The 21,605-nt window shown below is 47.7% G+C and overlaps 1 protein-coding gene and 1 non-coding gene across 2 annotated transcripts in view; both read left to right on the forward strand.

The window, feature by feature from the left end:
- The window catches only part of HYDIN (HYDIN axonemal central pair apparatus protein), a 340,806-nt gene that overhangs the window by 245,920 nt on the left and 73,281 nt on the right, over nucleotides 1–21,605 (forward strand). The window contains exons 42-52 of the mRNA XM_032424356.1: nucleotides 2,183–2,320; nucleotides 4,299–4,482; nucleotides 6,923–7,064; nucleotides 8,166–8,325; nucleotides 10,143–10,772; nucleotides 14,598–14,819; nucleotides 16,640–16,848; nucleotides 17,044–17,226; nucleotides 18,294–18,413; nucleotides 20,973–21,132; nucleotides 21,235–21,407. Coding sequence (XP_032280247.1) covers nucleotides 2,183–2,320; nucleotides 4,299–4,482; nucleotides 6,923–7,064; nucleotides 8,166–8,325; nucleotides 10,143–10,772; nucleotides 14,598–14,819; nucleotides 16,640–16,848; nucleotides 17,044–17,226; nucleotides 18,294–18,413; nucleotides 20,973–21,132; nucleotides 21,235–21,407 — 2,321 coding nt within the window. The remainder of the gene's footprint in view (nucleotides 1–2,182; nucleotides 2,321–4,298; nucleotides 4,483–6,922; nucleotides 7,065–8,165; nucleotides 8,326–10,142; nucleotides 10,773–14,597; nucleotides 14,820–16,639; nucleotides 16,849–17,043; nucleotides 17,227–18,293; nucleotides 18,414–20,972; nucleotides 21,133–21,234; nucleotides 21,408–21,605) is intronic.
- Nucleotides 17,238–17,337, forward strand: LOC116644786. The gene has a single exon (XR_004301822.1). It is a non-coding gene; the product is annotated as a U6 spliceosomal RNA (small nuclear RNA).

The raw sequence follows: 21,605 nt of genomic DNA on the forward strand, positions 1-21,605 counted from the left end.
TCACTCTCCAAACCTCTAAGGCCCTTTCCTGTTCCCCATTCCTAGCTAATGATCTCTCTCCTGACTGCACAGGGGGAGCAGCAACACTGGAAGATGACCACCTGATTCTCCCACCACCAGATCTAGGAGCCAGGCTGCACCCTAGCCCAGCGCTGCACCTTCCCTGCCAGAGTCACCATCCCGGCTCTCAGCTAAGGCCCTGCCCCTGTGCACTGGACCCTTCCCCCCAACTTCTCACTCAAGAGCTGAATTCCTGCAGTCCTCCCCTCTTTCCTGTTTGCTTTTTGCCCCATCTATTGGCTCCTTCCCATCAGTATCTGTGCATCCTATATTGCTTCCCATCTTTAAAAATACTGCCCTGAGACCCACATCCCCCTCCAACTATTGCCTCCTCCAGTCAACCCCTCTTCACAGCTGTTCCTCCAAAGAATTGCCTCCCTCCTCATCCTCACCACCCTTCTCTTTTTGACCTATTCTAGGGAGACCGTTGTCCTTACCACTCCCAAGGACCACTCCTCTCAAGGTCACTGGCATTCATCTTGCCAGATCCCGGGGCTGGTGTTCTGTCCTCATTTCCTGTGACCTCATAGCAGCTGATAACTCCTCCTTCTAGAAGGGCTTCCTGGCCATCAGAACACCTCACTGTTCTACTTTCCCTCTGCCCCATGAAGGACTCCCTCCTCTCCTCCAGCTTCTTCACCTCCTCCAGATCCTTAGGATTTTAGACTAGACTAGAACTGAGTTATCTACCCTTTTCTTTTTGTTATCTACCTTTTCTCCATAGGTGATCTCATCCAGCTCATGGCTTAAGTACTTAAATATGTTCACTACGCATGTGACCCTCCAATTTCTATCTCCAACCCTAATTTCTTCCCCAGCTCAGGTGCATACATCCAAACTCACATTCAGTGTCTCTGTTGAATGGCTTAGAGACCTCTCAAAATTTACATGTCTGAAAACTGATTCTGGCCCACTCCCAGAACAGAACAAGACAAAAAAAATTGCTCTTCCCTCAGTTTTTCCTTTCTTAACAAATGACTTCATTTTCCAACTTGATCAGGCCAAAACAAAACTCAAGGAGTCATTCTTGGTGCCCCTCTTTCTTTCACATCCCCTCCCAAGTCCTCGTGGGATGGGATGTGAAGGAACATATCAGCCACTTCTCCCCACCTCCACCATGACCATCCGCAAACTACCACCATCATTTCACTAACTAACTAACTAACTAACTAGTCTTCCTGCTTCCACTCTTGTCACCCCAAGCAGCAGGCACCGTGGTCTTTCAAAAATAAAACTCAGGGGTGCCTGGGTGGCTCAGTTGGTTAAGCAACTGCCTTCAGCTCAGGTCGTGATCCTGGAGTCCCAGGATCGAGTCCCACATCAGGCTCCCCGCTCAGTGGGGAGTCTGCTTCTCCCTCTGACCCTCTCCCCTCTCATGCTCTCTCACACTCTCTCTCAAATAAATAAATAAAATCTTTAAAAAAATAAAAATAAAAATAAAAAAATGAATAAAACTCAGATCACGTGTCTGCCTGAAACATGCCGACAACTTCCCATAACACTTGGGATAAAATCCAAGTTCCTTCCTGTGCTCTGCAAGCCCTGCATATTCACACGCGATTATGCCTTAGACTTTGATGAAGCCCGACCATCTCCCTCATCGCTCACTCAGTCCATTACGCCGGGCTCCCATGTACTCCCCAGATCCCGGCAAGCGCACTCATGTTATTGTCCAGTTCTGTCACCGCTGTCTGTTCTCCCTGGCACTTGTCACTGCCTGAGACTGTTGATTTGTATATTCACATGGCCCTTTTCTGTCTGCCCCATTTGCAGTAAGGACCACATGGGCAGCAACATTGCCAGCCTGTTTATTGTTGTATCCCTAGTGCTAGAGGGGTCCCTTGTGCACAATAGATGCTCAATTAATATTTCTTGAATGAACAAATTCATGCTGTTCAGTCCATATACAAAGCACCTTCCACAGTGTCCCGGCTTGAAGCTCACAGCCATTCTTTAAGGAAGATAGGAATTTTCCATTTTACAATGCAATCCGCATCTTACAGATAAGAAATGAGGCCCAGAGAGATTTCAGGATTTCCGAGGGATCAAATGGCTTGTAAGTATGAGAGCTGCTGGGACACCATGCTGGATTCTAACTGCTGATCCTTTTCCGGCTCGACAGGTTTCCTCCAGCCCCCTCCCTACGGGGCCCACGCAATGCCGGCTCAGTGTCAGCCCCAGTGTCGGAGGTGAGACCGGGCTCATGAGCTGTGTGCTCCCTGAGGACCTACTCACCCAGATCCTGGCTGAGCGCATCCAGGTGCGTCTATGCCCACCCGCGCAGAGCTGCAGGGCTCACACTCCATCCCTGTGCTGGGAGCGGAGATTCTGATCCATAGCTCACCCATGGCAGGTCAGAACTCAGGGGACCTAGAGAGGAAAGATGAGTTTCTTCATCTCCAACAGTCATTTGCTTGTCCTTTTGACAACCCTGGTCAGTCCCTGGCCCTGGAGCAGTCTCCAGCCTGAAGCCATGCACCTTAAAAGACCAGTGAGCAGGTTACATATTAAAAAAAAAAAAAAAAATCGGTCATGATACAGCCCTATATTAGTGTATTTAAAATCATAACGTGGAGCCATGGAAAGTTAGAATTTAGAACTATATTAATTGCTGTAAAAATTTGTCTTCAATATATTATTATTTTTTATTAGTATTAACATATAATGTATTATTTGTTTCAGGGGTGTCTTCAATATATTATTAAATGAGAAATGCAGATTATGAAATAATATGTAAAGCACAAGTACATTTCTATAAAAGTATTTCTAAATGTATATCATACAAAAATAGTAAAAACCCCTAAGGCACATGTAACTGGTTATCTTTGGTTATTAGGATAATGGATTCTTAGTTCTCGCCATACATTTCTGAATTATTTCACAATGGCAGATTGCTTTTAAAGTCAAGAAACACAGTAACTGTTTCCCTTTTTTTTAATTTTTCATAAGTGTGGTACAGTTAAAGAAAAGAAAAGAAGATCATCAGGAATGGGGAGGGTACCACTTAAGCCTCTTTGCTGCTTATGGTTTACAGAGAGCTAAATTGCTCACCAGGTCCTGGAGTTGTCCATTTGCCTTGGTTTTTTCGAACTAGGCCACAATATTGCACGTTTAAATATAACAAAACGGGGCCTGAGCTTCCCAAGAGAAGAGGAATGTCATCACAGGAAATGGCTCGTGTTCAGGTTTAACTGCTTACTGTGTTCAGGGTGCTGGGTCCGTCAGCGGGTTTGAGCAAGGCGGGCCAGTCAAGTGTGCGGGTATGCCACGGACCCGGCTTAAACCACCAGCCAGCCCAAAGCGGGCCCGCAGAGCTGAGCCACTCAAAGCACTGAAGCTGGATGAAACATGGAGCTCGCACTGCTTCCCTCATCCACAGTCTCGCTACAAAGAAAACAAACAAACAAAAAAACAGCAGCTGAAGTAAATGGTGTCTTTAGTGATGTGGTTGATTGACGTTGTGACACAAGATTCTTGTCTCATCAAAAACTGGTACTGACAGGGCGGTTAAGCGTCTGCCTTCGGCTCAGGTCATGATCTCAGGGTCCTGGGATCGAGCCCCACGTCGGGCTCCTTGCTCAGCGGGGGACCTGCTTCTCCCTCTCCCTCTGCATGCCACTCCCATGCTTGCTCGCTCGCTCTCGCTCTCGCTCTCTCAAATAAAATCTTAAAAAAAAAAACTGATAGTGATCAGCCCCTGGCCAGGGGAGGCCCGTGTGTGTACTACCCTTTGAGTAACACTGCGGCACAGCAGAGGGCGCCCTTCAATGATTAATGTGATCGAGATCATTACCCACCAAGGCATTAATAACACTGAGAAAGATACGAATGGCCCACCTGCTCCTGCGGCCCTTGCTGTCTGCTATTCGGTGCGGGGGAATATCTCGCCTTTCCATCTTCCATCCCTGCACCTCAGACCCTCCCAGACCCTCACTTTCACATTCTGTTTGCCTCCCTTATTTCCGTAACAACAGAATCAGTCTATCACTCTACAAATACATATGATAAAGATCTGTCACGACTGATAAACTATTTGGCTGTTTCTCTTGTATTTTCTAACAGCACGTTGAACGTAGCAGGTGGAAGGGTGGTTTCACGGTATTTTCAGTGGCGCCCAGTAGGTCTGCAGAACCAGTTGCAGCCCCAGGGAAAGCGCCGACAGAAGAAGGAGCAGCGTTCTCCGTAGAGAACTGGGTAACGGAGGCCCTGGTAACCGTCTTTGCTCACTGCGGTTTCAGCTGAGTGACTGCTTCCGGGGAGTGGTGTTTGACAGCCTCGAGACGCTCTTCGCTCAGAACGTAGCCATGGCTCTCCTCTGCCTGCTGAAGGCCATCGGCAACCGGGACCACATCTATGTCATCAACATGGCCCAGGATTACACAGCCATGAAGGCCCAGGAGAAAGCCAAGAAGGAGCAGGAAGGTAAGGCCCCATGCCCTCCTGGGCCATCCCTTTGGCAGAGCCGTGGGCTGTGTGAAATGGTTCCCCGCCAGGATGACCCGTTGGGCAGAGGACACTATTCCATCTGACATGTCGTCAGGGCTCACCTCCACCCTATAAGGTGGCTGGCAGACGCAGGTGACCTGTTCAGAGATGACAGGATGAGGGATGAACCCAGCTGGCTCTTCTCGTAACAGCCACATTCCCCTTTCCCCCCGATATCACCCTGCGTCCTTTCATCTTCTCTGTAATCACAGCCAACCCAAGGGGAACGCATCACCGGTCCCATCCTGACTCAGGTGACCCATTAGCTGCTTGCTTTTGTTTAAGGCGACTGGGTGTTTCCTGCCAAATTGGAGGTGCTGATAAACTTTACAAACCAGTTTCTACATTTTAGCCTGCTGCGTCCAGCCACCACAGCGAACATTCTGTACATTTGAAATGTCTCTAAATGGCGCTTGGGGTTATTTAATCCTCCCAGTAACTCTGAAGATCATTGTCCCCCTTTTACAGACAAGGAAAATGAGGCTCAGAGATATCAAAAGTCTTGTATAAGATCACACAGCACAGGGGTGCCTGGGTGGCTTAGTCTTTTAAGCATCCGACTCTTGGTTTTGGCTCAGGTCATGATCTCAGGGTCATGGGATCAAGCCCCACATCAGGCTCGGCACTCAGTGTGAGTCTGCTTAAGATTCTCTCTCTTCCTCTCCCTCTGCTGTCCCCCCCCCCACTCATGCTCTCTCTCTCTCTCTCTCTCAAATAAATAAATCTTTTTTTAAAGATTACACAGCAAATTAGTAAAGTCTGTGCAACCCTGAAACCTTTGCGTTTTCTGTCACTACAACAGTGGCCTGAAAAAAATTTCAGAGACTGAAAAATAAATACACACATATAGAGTAATGTTAGCTTGAGTTCCCACTTTGGTCAGAAGCAGACGTAGCAAATCTTGGTCCCCAAGGGAGGCTGTGCTATCCCTGGGAGGCAGAGTCCTGCTCTGGCCTCAGCTCTGGTCACATCACTGCCCGTCCTCACTTGGCTTTACCTCTCTCTTCTGGAAAAATCTACACAAATCATAATGCTTTTCCATTTAAGGAAATAATTACAAACATGAGCTCTTAGTTCTTAAACAGAGTTCAAAGACTCCTTCCTTACATTCTCATCCAGAGAAAAATTAGGAAGAATTACCAGGCATCCCCAGCAGTGTTCCAACCTCCAGCTTCCTGGTTTTCCAGAAAGCTCATTTCTCCGTAATCATCAACTTAAAAGAAAATATCTCTTTTCATTTTCTCAATTACCTGCGGATTGAAGTTTTTCACAGTCTCATTATGGGCTCCTCTCCCCAAAATCATCTGCATTTGAAAAAGTCCTGAGGCAGCATCTAGTAAGGATATTATTAATATTAAAATCTAATTTTTACTGAACATTTATGAATTTGCTGGGCACTAGCCTAGATGCTTTACAGGATTACTTATTTGATCCCCACCACAGCCTGGGAACGAGGAATCATTATTCTTACCTGTTTCTCTTCCTTGGTAAGTGTCAGAGAAAGATCTCCAGATACATCTCCCTGAGTCCAAAGCTCAAACCCCCAAGAACGGAAGGTGGGAAGTTATGCTGGTAAAGCGTGAAAAAGAGGCCGAGAGCCTTTGTGCTGGGTGCGAACCTCACTTCTGGACCTGGAGTCTGAAGGGTGTGGGAGATGGCGCCCCTTCATCTGCAAATGGCTCTGTCACCCTAAGGACTCTGGTGGCAGATGTTCCTCATAGATAAAGTCAGCGGGTGGCCTATTACTTCCCTATCGCTGCAGTAGCAAATTACCACAAACTTGATGACTTCAGACAACACAGATTTACTATCTTACAGTTCTGGAAGTCAGAAGTCCTAAAAGCAGGGTGTCCACAGGGCTCCGTTCTTTTGAAGGCTCCAGGGAGAGAATCCTTTCCCTTGCCTTCTCGAGCTTCTAGAGGCCACTTGCCTTCCTCAGTTCGTGGACCCTACTTCACAGCCTTCTGACCTCTGCTTCCATCGTCTCCTTCTCAGACTCTGACCCTCCTGCCTCCCTCTTACAAGGACCTTTATGGTTATACTGGGCCCACTCAGACAACCCAGGACCATCTCCCCAGTTCAAGGTCCTTAGTGTAACCACATCTGTAAAATCCTCTCCATCATGCCAGGTCACATATTCATCCTTCTGGGAATTAGGACATCTTTGGAACTGCTATTCCAGATGGAGACCAGGTTTGGAACTGTGTGAGTGAAGGTCGGCCCACCAGAGATCAGGAATGCCACCGCGGCTGGAACCCCCTCCCCCTGGCGCGGACCCTCTGCAGCCTGTGTGGGCTGGGAGCTAAGCCACTGGGGGACCCCGCAGCCAAGGCTGAGGAGTTACCTTCCCTCACCTTCCTGTCTCTGTTCCCTCCAGAGCACAAACGCAGGGAGGCACTTGAGAAAGAGAAGGAGCGTCTCCAAAATATGGATGAAGAAGAATACGATGCCATGACAGAGGAGGAGAAGATCATGTTCAATCGAGAGGTTCAGCAGGCCCTCCGTGAGAGGAAAAAGAGGTCAGAATCAAGGGCTCACTGGAGCGGAAGTGTTTCCTTTGGGAGTAACACACAGCCCATCCTGGAGACTAGGGTCACCTTCCAGGGGAGCAGCAATGGCCAAGGGAGACTCAGGAGGATGACCTGCTAAGAGAGAGAGAATGAAGAGGAGTGTGGCTTTCAGTTCCAGCGCCATGGCCCTAAGCTAGCCATTAGGGACTGCTATTTATAACGCGATTTCTTGTTGTCTGAACATCAGATGTGACAGTGTAGGAAGCTGGGCCTCATCTGAACTGATATTTATTCCTTAGAGAGAGAGAGTGTGTGTGTGTGTGTGTGTGCGTGAGCAGGGGAAAGGGCAGAAGGAGAGGGAGAGAGAGAGAATCTCCAGCAGACTCCCTGCTGAGTGCAGAGCACGACATGGGGCTCCACATGGGGCTCGACCCAGGGCTCGATTCCATGACCCTGAGATCCTGACCTGAGCTGAAATCAAGAGTCAGACACTTAACTGATTGTGCCACCCAGGCGCCCCTGAAAGTTACTGTTATCAAGCTTATTTTCAGCCCTTGCCTTGCTCTCCTATGCAAGTAGATTGGAATAGAAATACAGACGGAGAATTCCTCTTATTTATTCCTCAAACTCATTTGGGTTCATCAGTTTTGCTGAATGACCATTCAGAGACCCTCCTTTCTTTCCTTCTTTCCTTCCCACCCACCCTCCCTTCATCCTTCCTAACTCCCTTCCTTCCTTCCTTCCTTCCTTCCTTCCTTCCTTCCTTCCTTCTTTCCTTCCTGCCTTCCCTCCTGCCTGCCTATTTACCCAGATTTCTTTTGTTCACTCTTTCTTTTTATGCCCAAGGAAAACTGTTCCCATGTCCTCCCTCCCTCCCTCCTTCCTAACTCCCTCCCTTCCTTCCTTCCTTCCTAACTCCCTCCCTTCCTTCCTTCCTCCCTTCCTTCCTGCCTTCCTGCCTTCCTATTTACCCAGATTTCTTTTGTTCACTCTTTCTTTTTATGCCCAAGGAAAACTGTTCCCATGTCCTTCCGCCGGACACCCCAAGGCAGAGGGGGGGGCTCAGGGCAGGGGCTCTGAACTCTGTCTCCTCTGCCTGGTTTGATGAAGGGAGCTGGAGAGGCTGACAAGGGAGATGCGTGAAAAGAAGCTACAGCAGGAGCTCGAGCGGCAAAGGGAAGAAGATGAGCTAAAACGGAAGGTTAAAAGGCCAAAGCAAGGACCAGTGAAGGAGGAACCTCTCCCGAAGAAATCTCAAACAAACCGGCAGGTAGCGACCCTCCCTTGCTCCTTAGCAAGAGGCAGAACAGTGAGCAGCCACTGTAACCAGCCCATCAAGCCAGTACATTTCCCTTCCAGAAAACCGGCCTGATACTGTTTGCATCTTGTGGTAGAGCAGGAGGTAGGAGGGAAGAGGCCACCATTGGTTGAAAGCTGATTGTGTGCCAAGAGCTCTCCTGCACTTTATTTTGGCCCCCCTCCCGCCCTGCGGGGTTCAGAGACATGAGCCCCGTCTGGGGCCGAGAGAGACAGTTCCAGAACCCCACCCAGTTATGTCTGACCACAGTCCTTGCTCTTTCCACTGTGCCGCCAAGTCCCCTGGATGCTGCTGAATAGGCTGGTATTAACAGCTGGCCTCCAGTGAGCCACAAAGTCAGTGGAACCCCTGTGTTCAACCAAGAGCTTATCTTGACAACCGTCAAGGAAGACACTCTAACATCAGCTTGTCCTTGCGGACATGTGGCGGTAGTTTATCTGCCGGCCAAGCTTAGCAGTCACGTCTCTGCTGCCCTGACCCGGGAGACGTAGAGCGGCCAGGGTGGCGCTCACAGCCCAGCAGGGTAGCTAGCTGGCTGATGTGCACAGCAAAAGCCAGGCTCCCAGACAAGGTGCAGACTGGTCCCAGTAGGTGAGCAAGAGACAGTGACCACATCTGGGTAGACATGAGAGCAGAGGAATTCGTGCCCAGGGGTCACAGTCCAGTAGAGCTCAGGAAGGAGCGGGGTCTGAGCATGCAGAAATGGCCCAGGCTTGGGAGCAAGAACAGCACGAGAAGCATGCAGGCCTGGAGTCTAGCCTGTCACTGGTCTGTGCCGGGCTCCTGAAATCTTCCAAGTGTAAGCCCTCCCTACCCCTCTGCAGCCCCTCCTTCCACCCAAAGTCCTCTGCCTGAAATCTCATGTCCAAACAGAACTCTCTGGGTCTTGGGCAGTAACTCTCACTGACGATGGAGGAAGAGACAGTAGTGGCCAAGCCCCTGCCTCCTCGGTGAGCGACCCCTCCAGGAGACAGCTGTGCCACCACAGACCTGTCCACACTCCCCAGGCTGAGTTAGAGACGCAGACAGATGTGGAGGAGGAGTGAGGCCAGGGGATAGCCAACCCTGGCCAGGCCTGCCTCCAAGCCCGACCTTGGGGAGGAGGGGCGCTGTCATCCAGAGCAGGGACTCTGGGCTGTCCTGCCAGCAATCATCATTAGACTCGACTGGATTTTATGTCACCAAAGAATGACCAGAAACCTCTGGAGCCTCCCCAAGGATTTCATCCAGGGGAGAAGAAAATCAGAGCCCACAAAGCAAGTTTAGAAAGAGAAAAAGAATCAAGTTAGTTTCTCTATGCTAGGTTACGTAAATAAATACATATTTTTTTAAGATTATATTTATTTATTTGACAGAGAGACAGCGAGAGAGGGAACACAAGCAGGGGGAGTGGGAGAGGGAGAAGCAGGCTTCCCGCTGAGCAGGGAGCACAATGCGGGGCTCAATCGCAGGACCCTGGGATCATGACCTGAGCCAAAGGCAGACGCTTACTGACTGAGCCACCCAGGTGCCCCAATAAATACATTTTTTTAAAAAGCCTGGGGCACAGCCACATTCTAAACTCCTGTTTGTTGCCAACAAAGGGCTATGGAGAGGATCTTTTAACAAAGACCCCCAAGGTGATTCTCAGACAGATCCCTGGTGTAAGCAAGAGGCACCTGGAATCCTGTGAGGCCTCTTTCAGAACAATGTCATCTTGCGCTTCCTTATGCAGTTTGTTCTCCTTTGAAGAACTGTTTTAAGCATGTTTTATGTGTTTTGCTTTTTAGGTTCTTACTTTTTCCAAACTAGAGGTCAAGATGGATGCACTAGAAAGGAAAGTATCTGTTAGGGAACATTTAAATGAGAAGGACGATCTAAGCAAGAGGAGAAAGAACCAGCTAGGAGATATCCACATGCTTGGGTTTCCCCTTGCCCAGGAACAAGAGGACAGCGAAGGGGACCTCCTGAAGGATGCTGACAAGCACTTGGCCCAGAAGTTTAAGACCTATGAGTTGACTCTGAAGGATATTCAGAACATCCTCATGAACTGGGACCGGAAGCAAGGCATTCTGGTGCATCACACCGGCGCCGAGGACATGCCCCACGAGCCTGACGACCAGCGCCAGGTTCCGTCAGGTGGGCGCCGAGGCCGCAAGGACAGAGAGAGGGAGCGTGCGGAGAAGGAGAGAGCCGAGAAGGAACGCCAGGAGCGGGAGAAGGCCGAGAGAGAGCGTCTAGAGAAGCTCAGGGCACTGGAGGAGCGGAGTGACGGCGGAGAGGGGGAAGGAGGGGAGGAGGACCACCACGAGGGGAAGAAGGATCTGGGTGTGCCATTCATAACCGTCCAGACGCCTGACTTCGAAGGCTTGAGCTGGAAGCTGGCTCTTGAGAATGACAGGCTTCCCAAAGGGGATCAGGTACAGAATCTTCTCCAGGATGGAGACATAATCAGGTAGCGGGTATTGTGCTAAGCGCCATTAAAGTGTTCCTTTCTGTACCCATTTCATTCCATTAATCTCTGAGGCCCCCTTGGATATGAGACAACAGTGGCTAAAAGGACCTTTTGCTAGTTGGTGAAAATCCATAGAAAGTTCCGCAGATCTAAATTATTCCATCTAACCTCATAAAAAACTGCCTGTAGAGTTTTTGTTTGTTTTAGTTTTTATTTAAATTCTAGTTAGTTAACATATAATATAATATTGGTTTCTGGAGTAGAATTTAGTGATTCATCACTTACGTATGACACTCAGTGCTCATCTCAACAAGTGCCCTCCTTAATACCCATCACCCATCCCACCCATCCCCCACCCACCTCCCCTCCAGCAAACCTCAGTTTGTTCTCTATCATTAAGAGTCTCTTATGGTTTGTTTCCCTCTCTTTTTTTTTTCCTTCCCCTATGTTCATCTGTTTTGTTTCTTAAATTCCACATGAGTGAAATCATATGGTATTTGCCTTTCTCTGACTGACTTATTTTTTTTTAGTAGGCTCCACGCCCAACATGGGGCTCAAACTCATGACCCTGAGATCAAGAGTCGCACGTTCTACCAACTGAGCCAGCCAGGCACTTCTCTCTGATCAACTTATTTCACTTAGCATACTACTCTCTAGCTCTATCCACATTGTTGCAAATGGCAAGATTTCATTCTTTTTGATGGCTGAGTAATATTCCATTGTATATATACCACCTCTTCTTTACCCATTCATCAGTTGATGGACATTTGGGCTCTTCTCCATAATTTGGCTATTGTTGATGATGCTGCATGTGCCTCTTCAAATCTTTATTTTTGTATCCGTTGGGTAAATACCTAGTAGTGCAAATGCTGGGTTGTAGGGTAGTTCTATTATTAACTTTTTGAGGAACCTCCAAACTGTTCTCCAGAATGGTTGCACGAGTTTGCATTCCTACCGACAGTGTAAGAGGGTTCCCCTTTGTCCGCATCCTCGCCAACACCTGTTGTTTCTTGTGTTGTTAAGTTTAGCCATTCTCACAGGTGTGATTTGCATTTCCCTGATAATGACTGATGAGCATCTTCTCATGTGTCTGTTAGCCATCTGGATGTCTTCTTTGGAGAAATGTCTATTCATGTCTTCTGCCTATTTCTTAACTGGATTATTTGCTTTTTTGGGTGTTGAATTTAATAAGATCTTTATAGATTTTTAGGGTTGATTTTAAATATTGTTATAGGCTGGCAAGATAGGTATACTGTGGAGTGAAGCAAGAGTCTCAAATACTTGAAAATCTTGTTCCCACAAGCTTCCTATAGTGACAGAAATCATACTATTAGATAGCTTTTTGTTCCTAGCAAATATTGCATAGCCAGAAGCTGCTGGGTGATGATTTGAAGGAGATGGTTATTATAGCATTTTGTCCAGAGATGAGCTTTTTCTGCAAAACACCGGAAAGCAAGTATTTTAGGCTGCAGGTCCACAACCTCTGTCACAACCACCAACAGCATGTAAATCAATGGACATGACTCTGTCCCAGTACAGCTTTATTTACAAAAGCAGGTAGCGGCCAGATTTGACTGGGGGCCACAGTTTGCTGATTTCTAGTTTAGTTGATAAGAAATTAGACGCAACCTTAACAAGGAGAGAACAGAGCCTGGGAGGAACATTTGGCAGGTGAGAGTTGATGGGAAAACACGGGTAATTCCTCAAGGGGGCGGATTGGGGTGTGATGTGGCCTCACAACCAGAGTCTTGCTGCAGTGGTCCAGGTGGGCCGAAGGGCGGAAGACAGTTGGGGGACACATGACACCAAACCACTCATTTCACACAGCCTCCGCTCAGCCCAAGGGGAGGACTCATGGCCACTTTTCTCCCCAGAAATATGTTTTTTGAAAAAGAACCTCTTCTCTTCTTGTTTTATGTTCCAGTACTATAGCCAAGGTTGTCTTCTGGCCTTTTCTCATTCTCTCCACACTCTAAGCCACAGCTTAAGACTGTTGGTTACAGTTCTTTGCCCCTGGCTCCATTTAATAATTGGTACAAACTATCCATTCCTTTCCCTCACAGACAGTCAAACCCTGGGAGTTAACGCTTGCTACCCATTAGTGAGGAAATGCCTTTGGCGGCCTGACCCGCAGGTCAGAAACCCAGGATTCCAGGAACACAGTTGCCTGCTCGGCCTAACTGCCCATGTGGTCCACAGAACGACGCTCCAGCGGGCTGTCACATTTACCGTTGTGACAATGACTTATGTAGCGAGAGCATGCTTATTCTGAGGGGATTCCATACTGAGAAGGGAGCTGCTGCAAAATTTTCAAGCTTTCTGCTCTGGAGGATGCTCACTTAGTTGATGTCAGAGCAGAGAGGGAGAATGATGTAGGAATGAATTTTCTCTCCAGTTTCTTTTTGACTTGTCTCTTCATTCCCATCCTTTACCCAACTCCCAGAACCTTGGCTTATTTTCTTTGCCATATTTGACCTGCTCCAACCCTCACTTACTTTCAGCATCAGAAAGAAAGAACATTTAAAGATAACTGAAAGATTAACATGGGATCTGAAAACAGATGAAACAGCTCTTTACTATAGACATCAGAATCTTTTTTTTTAATTAACATATAATGTATTATTTGTTTCAGGGGTACAGGTCTGTGATTCATCAGTCTTACACAATTCACAGCGCTCACCATAGCACATACCCTCCCCAATGTCCATCACCCAGCCACCCCATCCCTCCCACCCCCTCCACTCCAGCAACCCTCAGTTTGTTTCCTAAAATTAAGAGTCTCTTATGGTTTGTCTCCCTCTCTGATTTCATCTTGTTTCATTCTTCCCTCTCTTCCCCTATGATCCTCTGTCTTGTTTCTCAAATTCCTCATATCAGTGAGATCATATGATAATTGTCTTTCTCTGATCAGCGTATTTCGCTTAGCACAATACCCTCTAGCTCCATCCATGTCATTGCAAATGGCAAGATTTCATTTTTTTTGATGGCTGCATAATATTCCATTGTATAAATATACCACATCTTCTTTATCCATTCATCTGTTGATGGACATCTAGGCTCTTTCCATAGTTTAGCTATTGTGGACATTGCTACTATAAACATTGGGGTGCACATGCCCCTTCAGATCACTACATTTGTATCTTTGGGGTAAATACCCAGTAGTGCAATTGCTAGGTCATACAGTAGCTCTATTTTCAACTTTTTGAGGAACCTCCATACTGTTTTCCAGAGTGGCTGCACCAGCTTGCATTCCCACCAATAGTGTAGGAGGGTTCCCCTTTCTCCGCATCCCCGCCAACATCTGTCATTTCCTGACTTGTTAATTTCAGCCATTCTGACTGGTGTGAGGTGGTATCTCATTGAGGTTTCGATTTGTATTTCCCTGATAGACATAAGAATCTTAAGAGCTGGTATCTAAAATGTATTGAGTGCCTGCTATGTGCTAGGCCCTGTGCTATATCGCCCTAATTCCTGTCCCAGTGGAGTTTATCATCCAATTGCAGAGACAGACATGATAAGGTGACTAAGGCCTTGATAAGAGAAGGATAGGGAGTGCACAGCCCACAGCAAGAGCCCCAGCCTGGTCTGGGGCATGGGGGTCTAAAAAGACCTGCAGAGCTGTGTCACAGACCCTTCACACCCCTTCCCCAACACATGCCCATGGCAGTGGCATCTCCCGAGAATGTTAGGAAGAGGCAGGAGGGTCCAAACCACCCTGTGCTCACTCAGGGAGGCAGCTGGGGGCACCCTGCCCTCTGCATCGGAAATTAACCATGAGCTTTTCCTTTAGATCCTGGACATCTTGGGTCTGGGTTCCTCTGGACCACCCATCCCACCTCCTGCCTTATTCTCAATCATCTCCTACCCCCTGAAGCGGCTGCCTTTGATCACAACAGAAATCCTGAAGCATTTCGTGTTTGTGATCCCCCCATCCGAAGAGCTCTCCCTACTGGAGGAGAAAAGAGAAGGAGAAGCAGAAACAGAGCTTTCGGGCACCGTGGGCTCTGGGAAGGTAAGGAGCAAGCCAGCCACTTGTGCTCCTGACCTTGGCAGGACATCAGATGGGCAGACAGGGAAGGTTACCCTCTGCATGGTCAAAAACAGAGTATGGTGTTTGGTGTCACGCTCACTGACATGTTTGCCCTTGACTCGTTGCGGATCCCGCCTGGGGATCCCACATGAGCCTCTCTCAGAATGACCGATTCTCATCTTCTACCCTTTCCAGTCCCCGCGGGATGGTCTGGGGAACTTGTTGAATTGCTCAGAAGCTCATCTGGGAGAAAAAATAAGCAAAAGCAGCTCTCTTAAAAAAAGACATTAGGATGTATTGGGAAGCTAAGGTAGTTTACACAGTGCATGAGAATACAAGAATCAACAGACACAAGTTAAGGGAACACACAACACTAGGAAAAGGACAGATTATCAAAGAATTTATGAGTGGGAGATTAGATATTTTGGTAAACTCACTTTTTATCTCTTTGCCTGATACAATACAGTAAAATTAATTCCAGTTAGATTAAAAATATGAGTAATCCAAATGAAATCACATATAAGTGGAAGAAAATAGATATGCAATTAATAGAATAAATCGCAAAGGAAAATAGATTTGACCAATAATATGCAGAAAGTATGTATATTAAAACCTAGAGAGGGGTTATTTATTCCCAGAGAAGTATGATAGCCCCAAATTTGAATCTCTCCACACAGCTTCCTACAAAAAGCACATCAGCAAAGACTAATAAAATCAGCAGGAAATAAAATCATCTCTAGGCCGTGCCTCAGGCTCAATTAGGTGAAGAGACTACCTCAAACTTCTATTTACAAATAAGTGGGGAATTATCATCTGAGATCAACAGCATGAGTGGACAGACCTTACTAGAACAGAGTCCAAATAAAAAAGAAAAAAAAATTGCCAACCTCAGAGGTGACTATGACACCCACCTTTTTCCTTAAAATTAGCCATTAACGGAGAAGGGTTAAGCATTCTTTAACTTACCATTTTAGGAGGAACTCTAATTCATCCCCAGTTGACAAAGGAAAGCTCTTCATTCTAGAAGGATGGCAGCTAAAACTATAGAAAGAAGAGTAGGATTAGAAAACCTCTATTCTGTTATCCCCAGTGAAGTAATTAAGGAGCACCAACTGATATAAAAAGCAGTGCTTTGTTAGGGAACAAGACCCTCACTGCAAGCCAGAGCATCCTCGCACAGGGGACTAGCCAGCTGCAAAAGGGAACGCCCGCGTTCTGGAGGCCAGGTCTGGCGGGAGCAATCCCAGCCACGTGAACACAATGCATCTGTAATCATGGGTTGAGGTGGCATTTTTTTGGTCCCTCATTGTGATGGAGTGTGACGTATGCAGCATCTCCTATCAATCTAATCAAGCTTTACCCCTAATTTCCAGTTTACAGAAAATACAGGGAATGAAGGAATAAGTGAAATGGTGCTCGAAGAATGGTCAGAAAATTTCAGAGTATGGCATATTCTATAAGAACCTGGTCTGCCCAAATGTCAGTGTGATTGGGAGGGGGCGAGGGGTCTAGAGTAAAAGGTACTAAAAACACACCACAGCAAAACACAGTATAGGAACACTCCCCCTGCAGCTTGAAGCTTTCTCTGGGCTTCGGCCTCCTCCTCAGGGAATGGGGTGCCCAAGAAAGCATAGACTTCTCTCTCCTCCTCTTCTCCACTGGTGCAGTAGGCTGGGCCCTCCTCTGCCCTCGGCAGCCGCCAGCATCCGGCTCGTGCAGCATGCACGTGTTCTAGGCATCTCTGTTTTCCATTCGTGTGTATGTCAATGAATATTTAAGACTCGTGCTTGTGTTTAATTAAGACCCAGGAGGAGCAGACCACCTCCTCTAAGGGGAGCAGACAGAAACCGAAGGAAAAAGTGGATCAGGCCCGAGACACTCAGAAGGACAGACGTCGCATGGCCTTCAACAGGAAGGGCCTTTCTGGGGGAACAGCCGGAGCCATTGCCCCCCTGTCAGACATGGACCAGAACAACTTCGCTGGGCAGTTCTCCCAGGAGAAATTCATCAGGTGGGCCTCCGAGCCACCCAGGGAAGGGAACACGGAGCCCTGAATGGAGGGCGTGGCCGTCACAGCGCCAGACAGAGCAGGGCTGTCCTGCCAGCAGACCCTCTGGGCCGTCAGGACTTCTCCCAGGCAGCAGTCCTGTCTGCTCTTGGCCCAAAGGAAGCCTTCTCTCCTTACAAGTCCTGTGGTCGTTTGCAGGCTGAATCATTTCCGGTGGATCGTGCCAGCCAACGGTGAGGTGACACTGCGAATACACTTCTCTTCCAATGAGCTCGGGAACTTTGACCAGACGTTTAACTTCGAGGTCCTTGGAACTCACCGCCAGTACCAGCTCTATTGCCGAGGTGTCTGCAGTTACCCTTACATTTGCCAAGACCCAAAGTAAGTGTATTTTTACCTTAAAAGAGAAAGTTGATCAAATTGGAATGATACAGAGAAGCAGAGCCCTTGCATAAGGATGACACGCAGATTCCTGAAGCATCCCATATTTTTGCACACCAAGCCCCACAGGCTGCCGAGGCCGTACTGTGGGTATATCCAAGAAGAAATAAATCTGTAGGCCTCGTCTGTTAATAAATAGTATATACACCTAAAAGAGAGAGATACTGAATAAATAAATGAGTTGACAGAAACATTTTCGTTTGGCCCCATGGCACTTTGAGCAAGGTAGCTCTTACTGCTAACGTGGAACTGGGGGCAGCACCCCAGGCGCTCTGGTCATATTGGGCTTCAGTGTCTTGGACATTGACGAAGCCACAGGAATGGCATGGACCATCAAAGTGAGCTACAGAGAATGTTAATAGGTGTGAAGGCAGGGGAAGCATCATCCTCTGGCAAGTTAGTTTGCTTATTTAACTATGAAGCAAATTTAAGCGGGTTTTATACGTACTGTCGGACTTTTTGTCCCGGAATATCACTAAATGTGTGACTCTCCACGGGCAGACATTTTTCTGAGCTACCAAACACCACCACACCCCTTATCCACAACATAAAGTCACCTGGCTGAGCAAGCTAGTGGGACAAGCCCTCCAGGGGAGGAAGCCTTTTATAGCTTATCCACTTAGAGGAGTTTTTTTGCAGTTCTCACCAGGGGGGCCGCATTGGACAAGGAACACCGAAGCTGGTTAATATCCACCAGAACTTGTTTTCAGTTTTTCTAGCTGGGCACACTAGCATGCGACATCTAACTCCGCTCTACCATCAGCCCCTCATTATGAAAGACACCTGGGAAACTTTTTCTCAAGTTCAAGCTCTCATCCCTGGGGGTGGTGGAAGGGAGGGAGCAGGAATAAGGGCTCAACTGAGGTCCTCAGATTAAGAATCATTCTGTCTCCAGATACCTGGACCCTTTCCTAAACAGGGAGTGTTGGGCTCAGGTCAACATCAAATGGAGGCATTGACCTTGCATTCAGAGAGCCTCTCTTCTTCTCTTCCTCCCCTGTGTTCAGAGTGGTATTTACTCAGCGGAAGATGGACATAAAGCAAAATGAGGTCATCTTTAAGAAGTATATTATGAGCATGGAGAAGTTTTACTTCGGGCCACTGCTTTGTGGAAAATCAAGAGATAAGTAAGTGTTCCGTTATTTCAAGGCAGATTTCAGACTCCCAGTTGGACTCATGAGTAGTACAGGCAGGGTTGCTTTGTGGACGTAGCTTTTACTACTGCTGCCTCAGTTATCCCTGAACCACAGGAGAACTGGGTTCTTGTGCCCCGAGTTTCTGCTAAGCACCCAGATGAATGCAGGTGCCATCTTCCCAGATGGAAAAGCCTGGAGGAGGACCAGGTTTTGGTGGGGGAAGAGTAGGATCAGGCATTCACTTTGGGATATGTTGTTTGAGATGCCTAGGGGGTATAGCCAGTAGCCACGCAAAGCAAGGAATAAGCTCTGTGGTTTGGGTTCGCAGAGGACATCCATGCGCTTCAACAACATGGAGGTCCTAGGAGCCTTAACAAAGGTCCTTTTGGGGATTTCTGAGGATGAAGCCCCAGCAAAGTGAGTTGAGGAGTCAGTGAGAGGTGAGAGAATGGAGAAGGGGTGTAAAGGTAGTTCTTTGGAAAACTTGGCAGTGAAGAGAAATGGAGGCAGTCAAGGATGGGAGGAGACATGGAGTCCAGGGAACACTGCTCACACACTGTTGTTCTTATGCTGTTTGGATGCCAAGGGGACACAGGGAGGAAGAGGTTGGAGTTTCCAGAGGAAGTGAGGACCATCGGTGATACAGCTCCCTGAGACAACACAAATGGGATACAGAGATGCTGTTCTTGCCAGGAAGAGGGGCCACCACCGCCCACTAGGAGGAAGTAAGGCAGATGGCTTCAGGTGCAGATGTGGTTGGGCCTGTGAGAAGGTCCCCATGATGCATGTTGTGAGGTCACCCCTAACAGGGAGGGAAGCGAAGGGAAGATAAAGATGTTGAGAAAATAGAGAGCAGATGAAACAGTTTTTGTGGAAAGTTGGAGAGGGAGAATATTAGAGAAACAGGTGAAGGTTGTCAGGCCGAATTCGGGGTCCTGGGTGAGGCTGACAGCCATGTTTTCAGTGATGCCAGTTGTTTTGGGTATATACAGACTTCTCCCTGTGTAGGCAGGGAGGCGAGACCGAAACTAGATCTAGCTCTAAGCGTGTCTTAATTTAGTCTAGCATTTATTGTGATAAGTGTTTGTGTTCATGCTGACTTGGTAGACCTAGCAAACCCTCTTTGTTCTCCAGTCTCTTAATAACTGGAGTTTATTTCCTGAGAGGCTGGACCAGAAAACCAAAATGCAGAGGGTTGGCTGATGCTGGAGTGGATCTTCGACTAGAAGGGTCCCAGTAAACGGGCTTCGGAGAGAGAAGGAGGGGGGTCAGGTTCGTGGACACGATGGACACAGCATCCCAGGGTCAGGATTCAGGGGAATCATGGCCATTAAGAGAGGCATGTGTCCTGGCAGCACTGGAACGAACCAGAACTTGGGGCCAGACAGCACTGGTCCAGGAGGAGAAGGATTACTGTGGCCCAAAAACAAGGCCCAGTACAACTGGGTATTATTTGTTTATTTTCTCAAACCTTGCTGAGCCTCAATGTTCTCATCTGCAAAATGGGAAAATAATAGCCCCCACCCACGGATTTGTGAAACTGAACTGGATAATGAGTTCTTAGCCCATGAGACTTAGCGCAGTGCTGCCTAATGGTGATGACCAGTTCGATATGGAGGCCACTACCCCTTTGGTCATGACACAGAGAGCACTCTGCCATTTGCTCTCCTTCCTTCCTCCATCACCACCTATCCAAAAAGCTTTTCAGACTGTTCCTGGGCTCCAGTGGGTACTATGGTGCCTTTGCTCTGACCTCTGATGATGTGCATCTCCACTGGCATTCCTTGTACCTTCTATGGCTCCTTTTCTGTTCTTTACCCTTACCTGAGCAGCTTCAGATGCCCACAGCGCTCACCTCTGTGACTCTTTCCCTAAGGCACAGAGGAACAGAAACAGGCTTATAACAGTGAACCACGCCAAATGAATCCATGTCAGAATAGTAACGTCTTGTACAGGTCTAAGAGAAGGAGGTAAATGTGATCATCTCTAAGGCATATGTGAAATAACAAGTTGCTCTCAAAGGATTATATCTCCTGGGAATATAAGACCTGGGAAGGATAGAGCCTCATGTTTCTCAGAATCCTTTGCAATAATGGGGCACCTGTCTGGCTCAGTTGGTAGAGCATGCGACTCTTGATCTTGGGGTCATGAGTTCGAGCCCCACGTTGGGAACAGAGATTATGTAAATAAATAAATAAACAAACTTAAAAAAAAGAATTCTTTGCAATAATAGCTAGCATTTATTGGGCTTTCGATATCTATAGCTGTCCTAAAGAGCATTAGGTGCACCATTGCATTAAATACTCATAGAAATCCTAAGAAGTATTTTCATCCATCTTAGAGCTGAGGAGACCAAGGCTTGTGGTGAAGGGGGGCTCAAGTCCAGCTGCAAGTCTTCATAACTGCAAAGCTTGTGTTCTTAGCTGCCCGGCCACTGCCTCAGTATACCACACGACCCCCTGGCATTGCTGTATGCCCCACAGTCTCCTTTGCCACCTGAACTCCCAGTCAATCCTTACATCCACATCCCTAATCTTTGTTCACTTCCAGGTACAAGTCCTCCTTGTTCCCAGGCAACATGGAGACACTGACCATCCTGAACAATTCCCCAATGGTTGTGGAGGCGTTCTTCTGTTTTCAGAATGATGTCAAAGCAAACACCTATTTCCTGGAGCCCGTCAACATGACTCTAAAACCCAATGAGAAGCAGGTACAGTTGCATGGAAACAAGTCCTCCAGGGCAAGTCTTTCTTGGGAATTTGGAGGTCTCGGCATTCTCAGCACCAATATACTGTTTTGACGCTTCCTTTAGATGCTGCACGTATGGGCCTACCCTACCGCAGCTGGTGTCTTTGATGACTGCATCGTCTGCTGCATCAGGGAGAACCCAGAGCCGGCTGTCTTCAAGTTAACCTGCCAAGGTGTCCGCCCAGAACTAGAGCTGGACTCCAGACAATTGCATTTTGACCGGCTCTTGTTGCACAGGTCAGAGTTCTGGATGGTACCAGGACTCTAATGGGATTTAAAGAATATTAAGTTCTAGGGTGGCCAACTCATCCCGATTTTCTCAGGCCTCTCCTCATTTTAGCACTGAAAGTCCTGCATCCAGGGAAACTTCTGGCCCTGTGCCAACCCAGATGATTAGTAACCCTATGAAGTTCACACATGGGGTCCAGGACCGAC

This window comes from Phoca vitulina, unplaced genomic scaffold (genome assembly GCF_004348235.1).
Source record: "Phoca vitulina isolate PV1807 unplaced genomic scaffold, GSC_HSeal_1.0 scaffold30, whole genome shotgun sequence".
NCBI classification, from domain to species: Eukaryota; Metazoa; Chordata; class Mammalia; order Carnivora; family Phocidae; genus Phoca; species Phoca vitulina.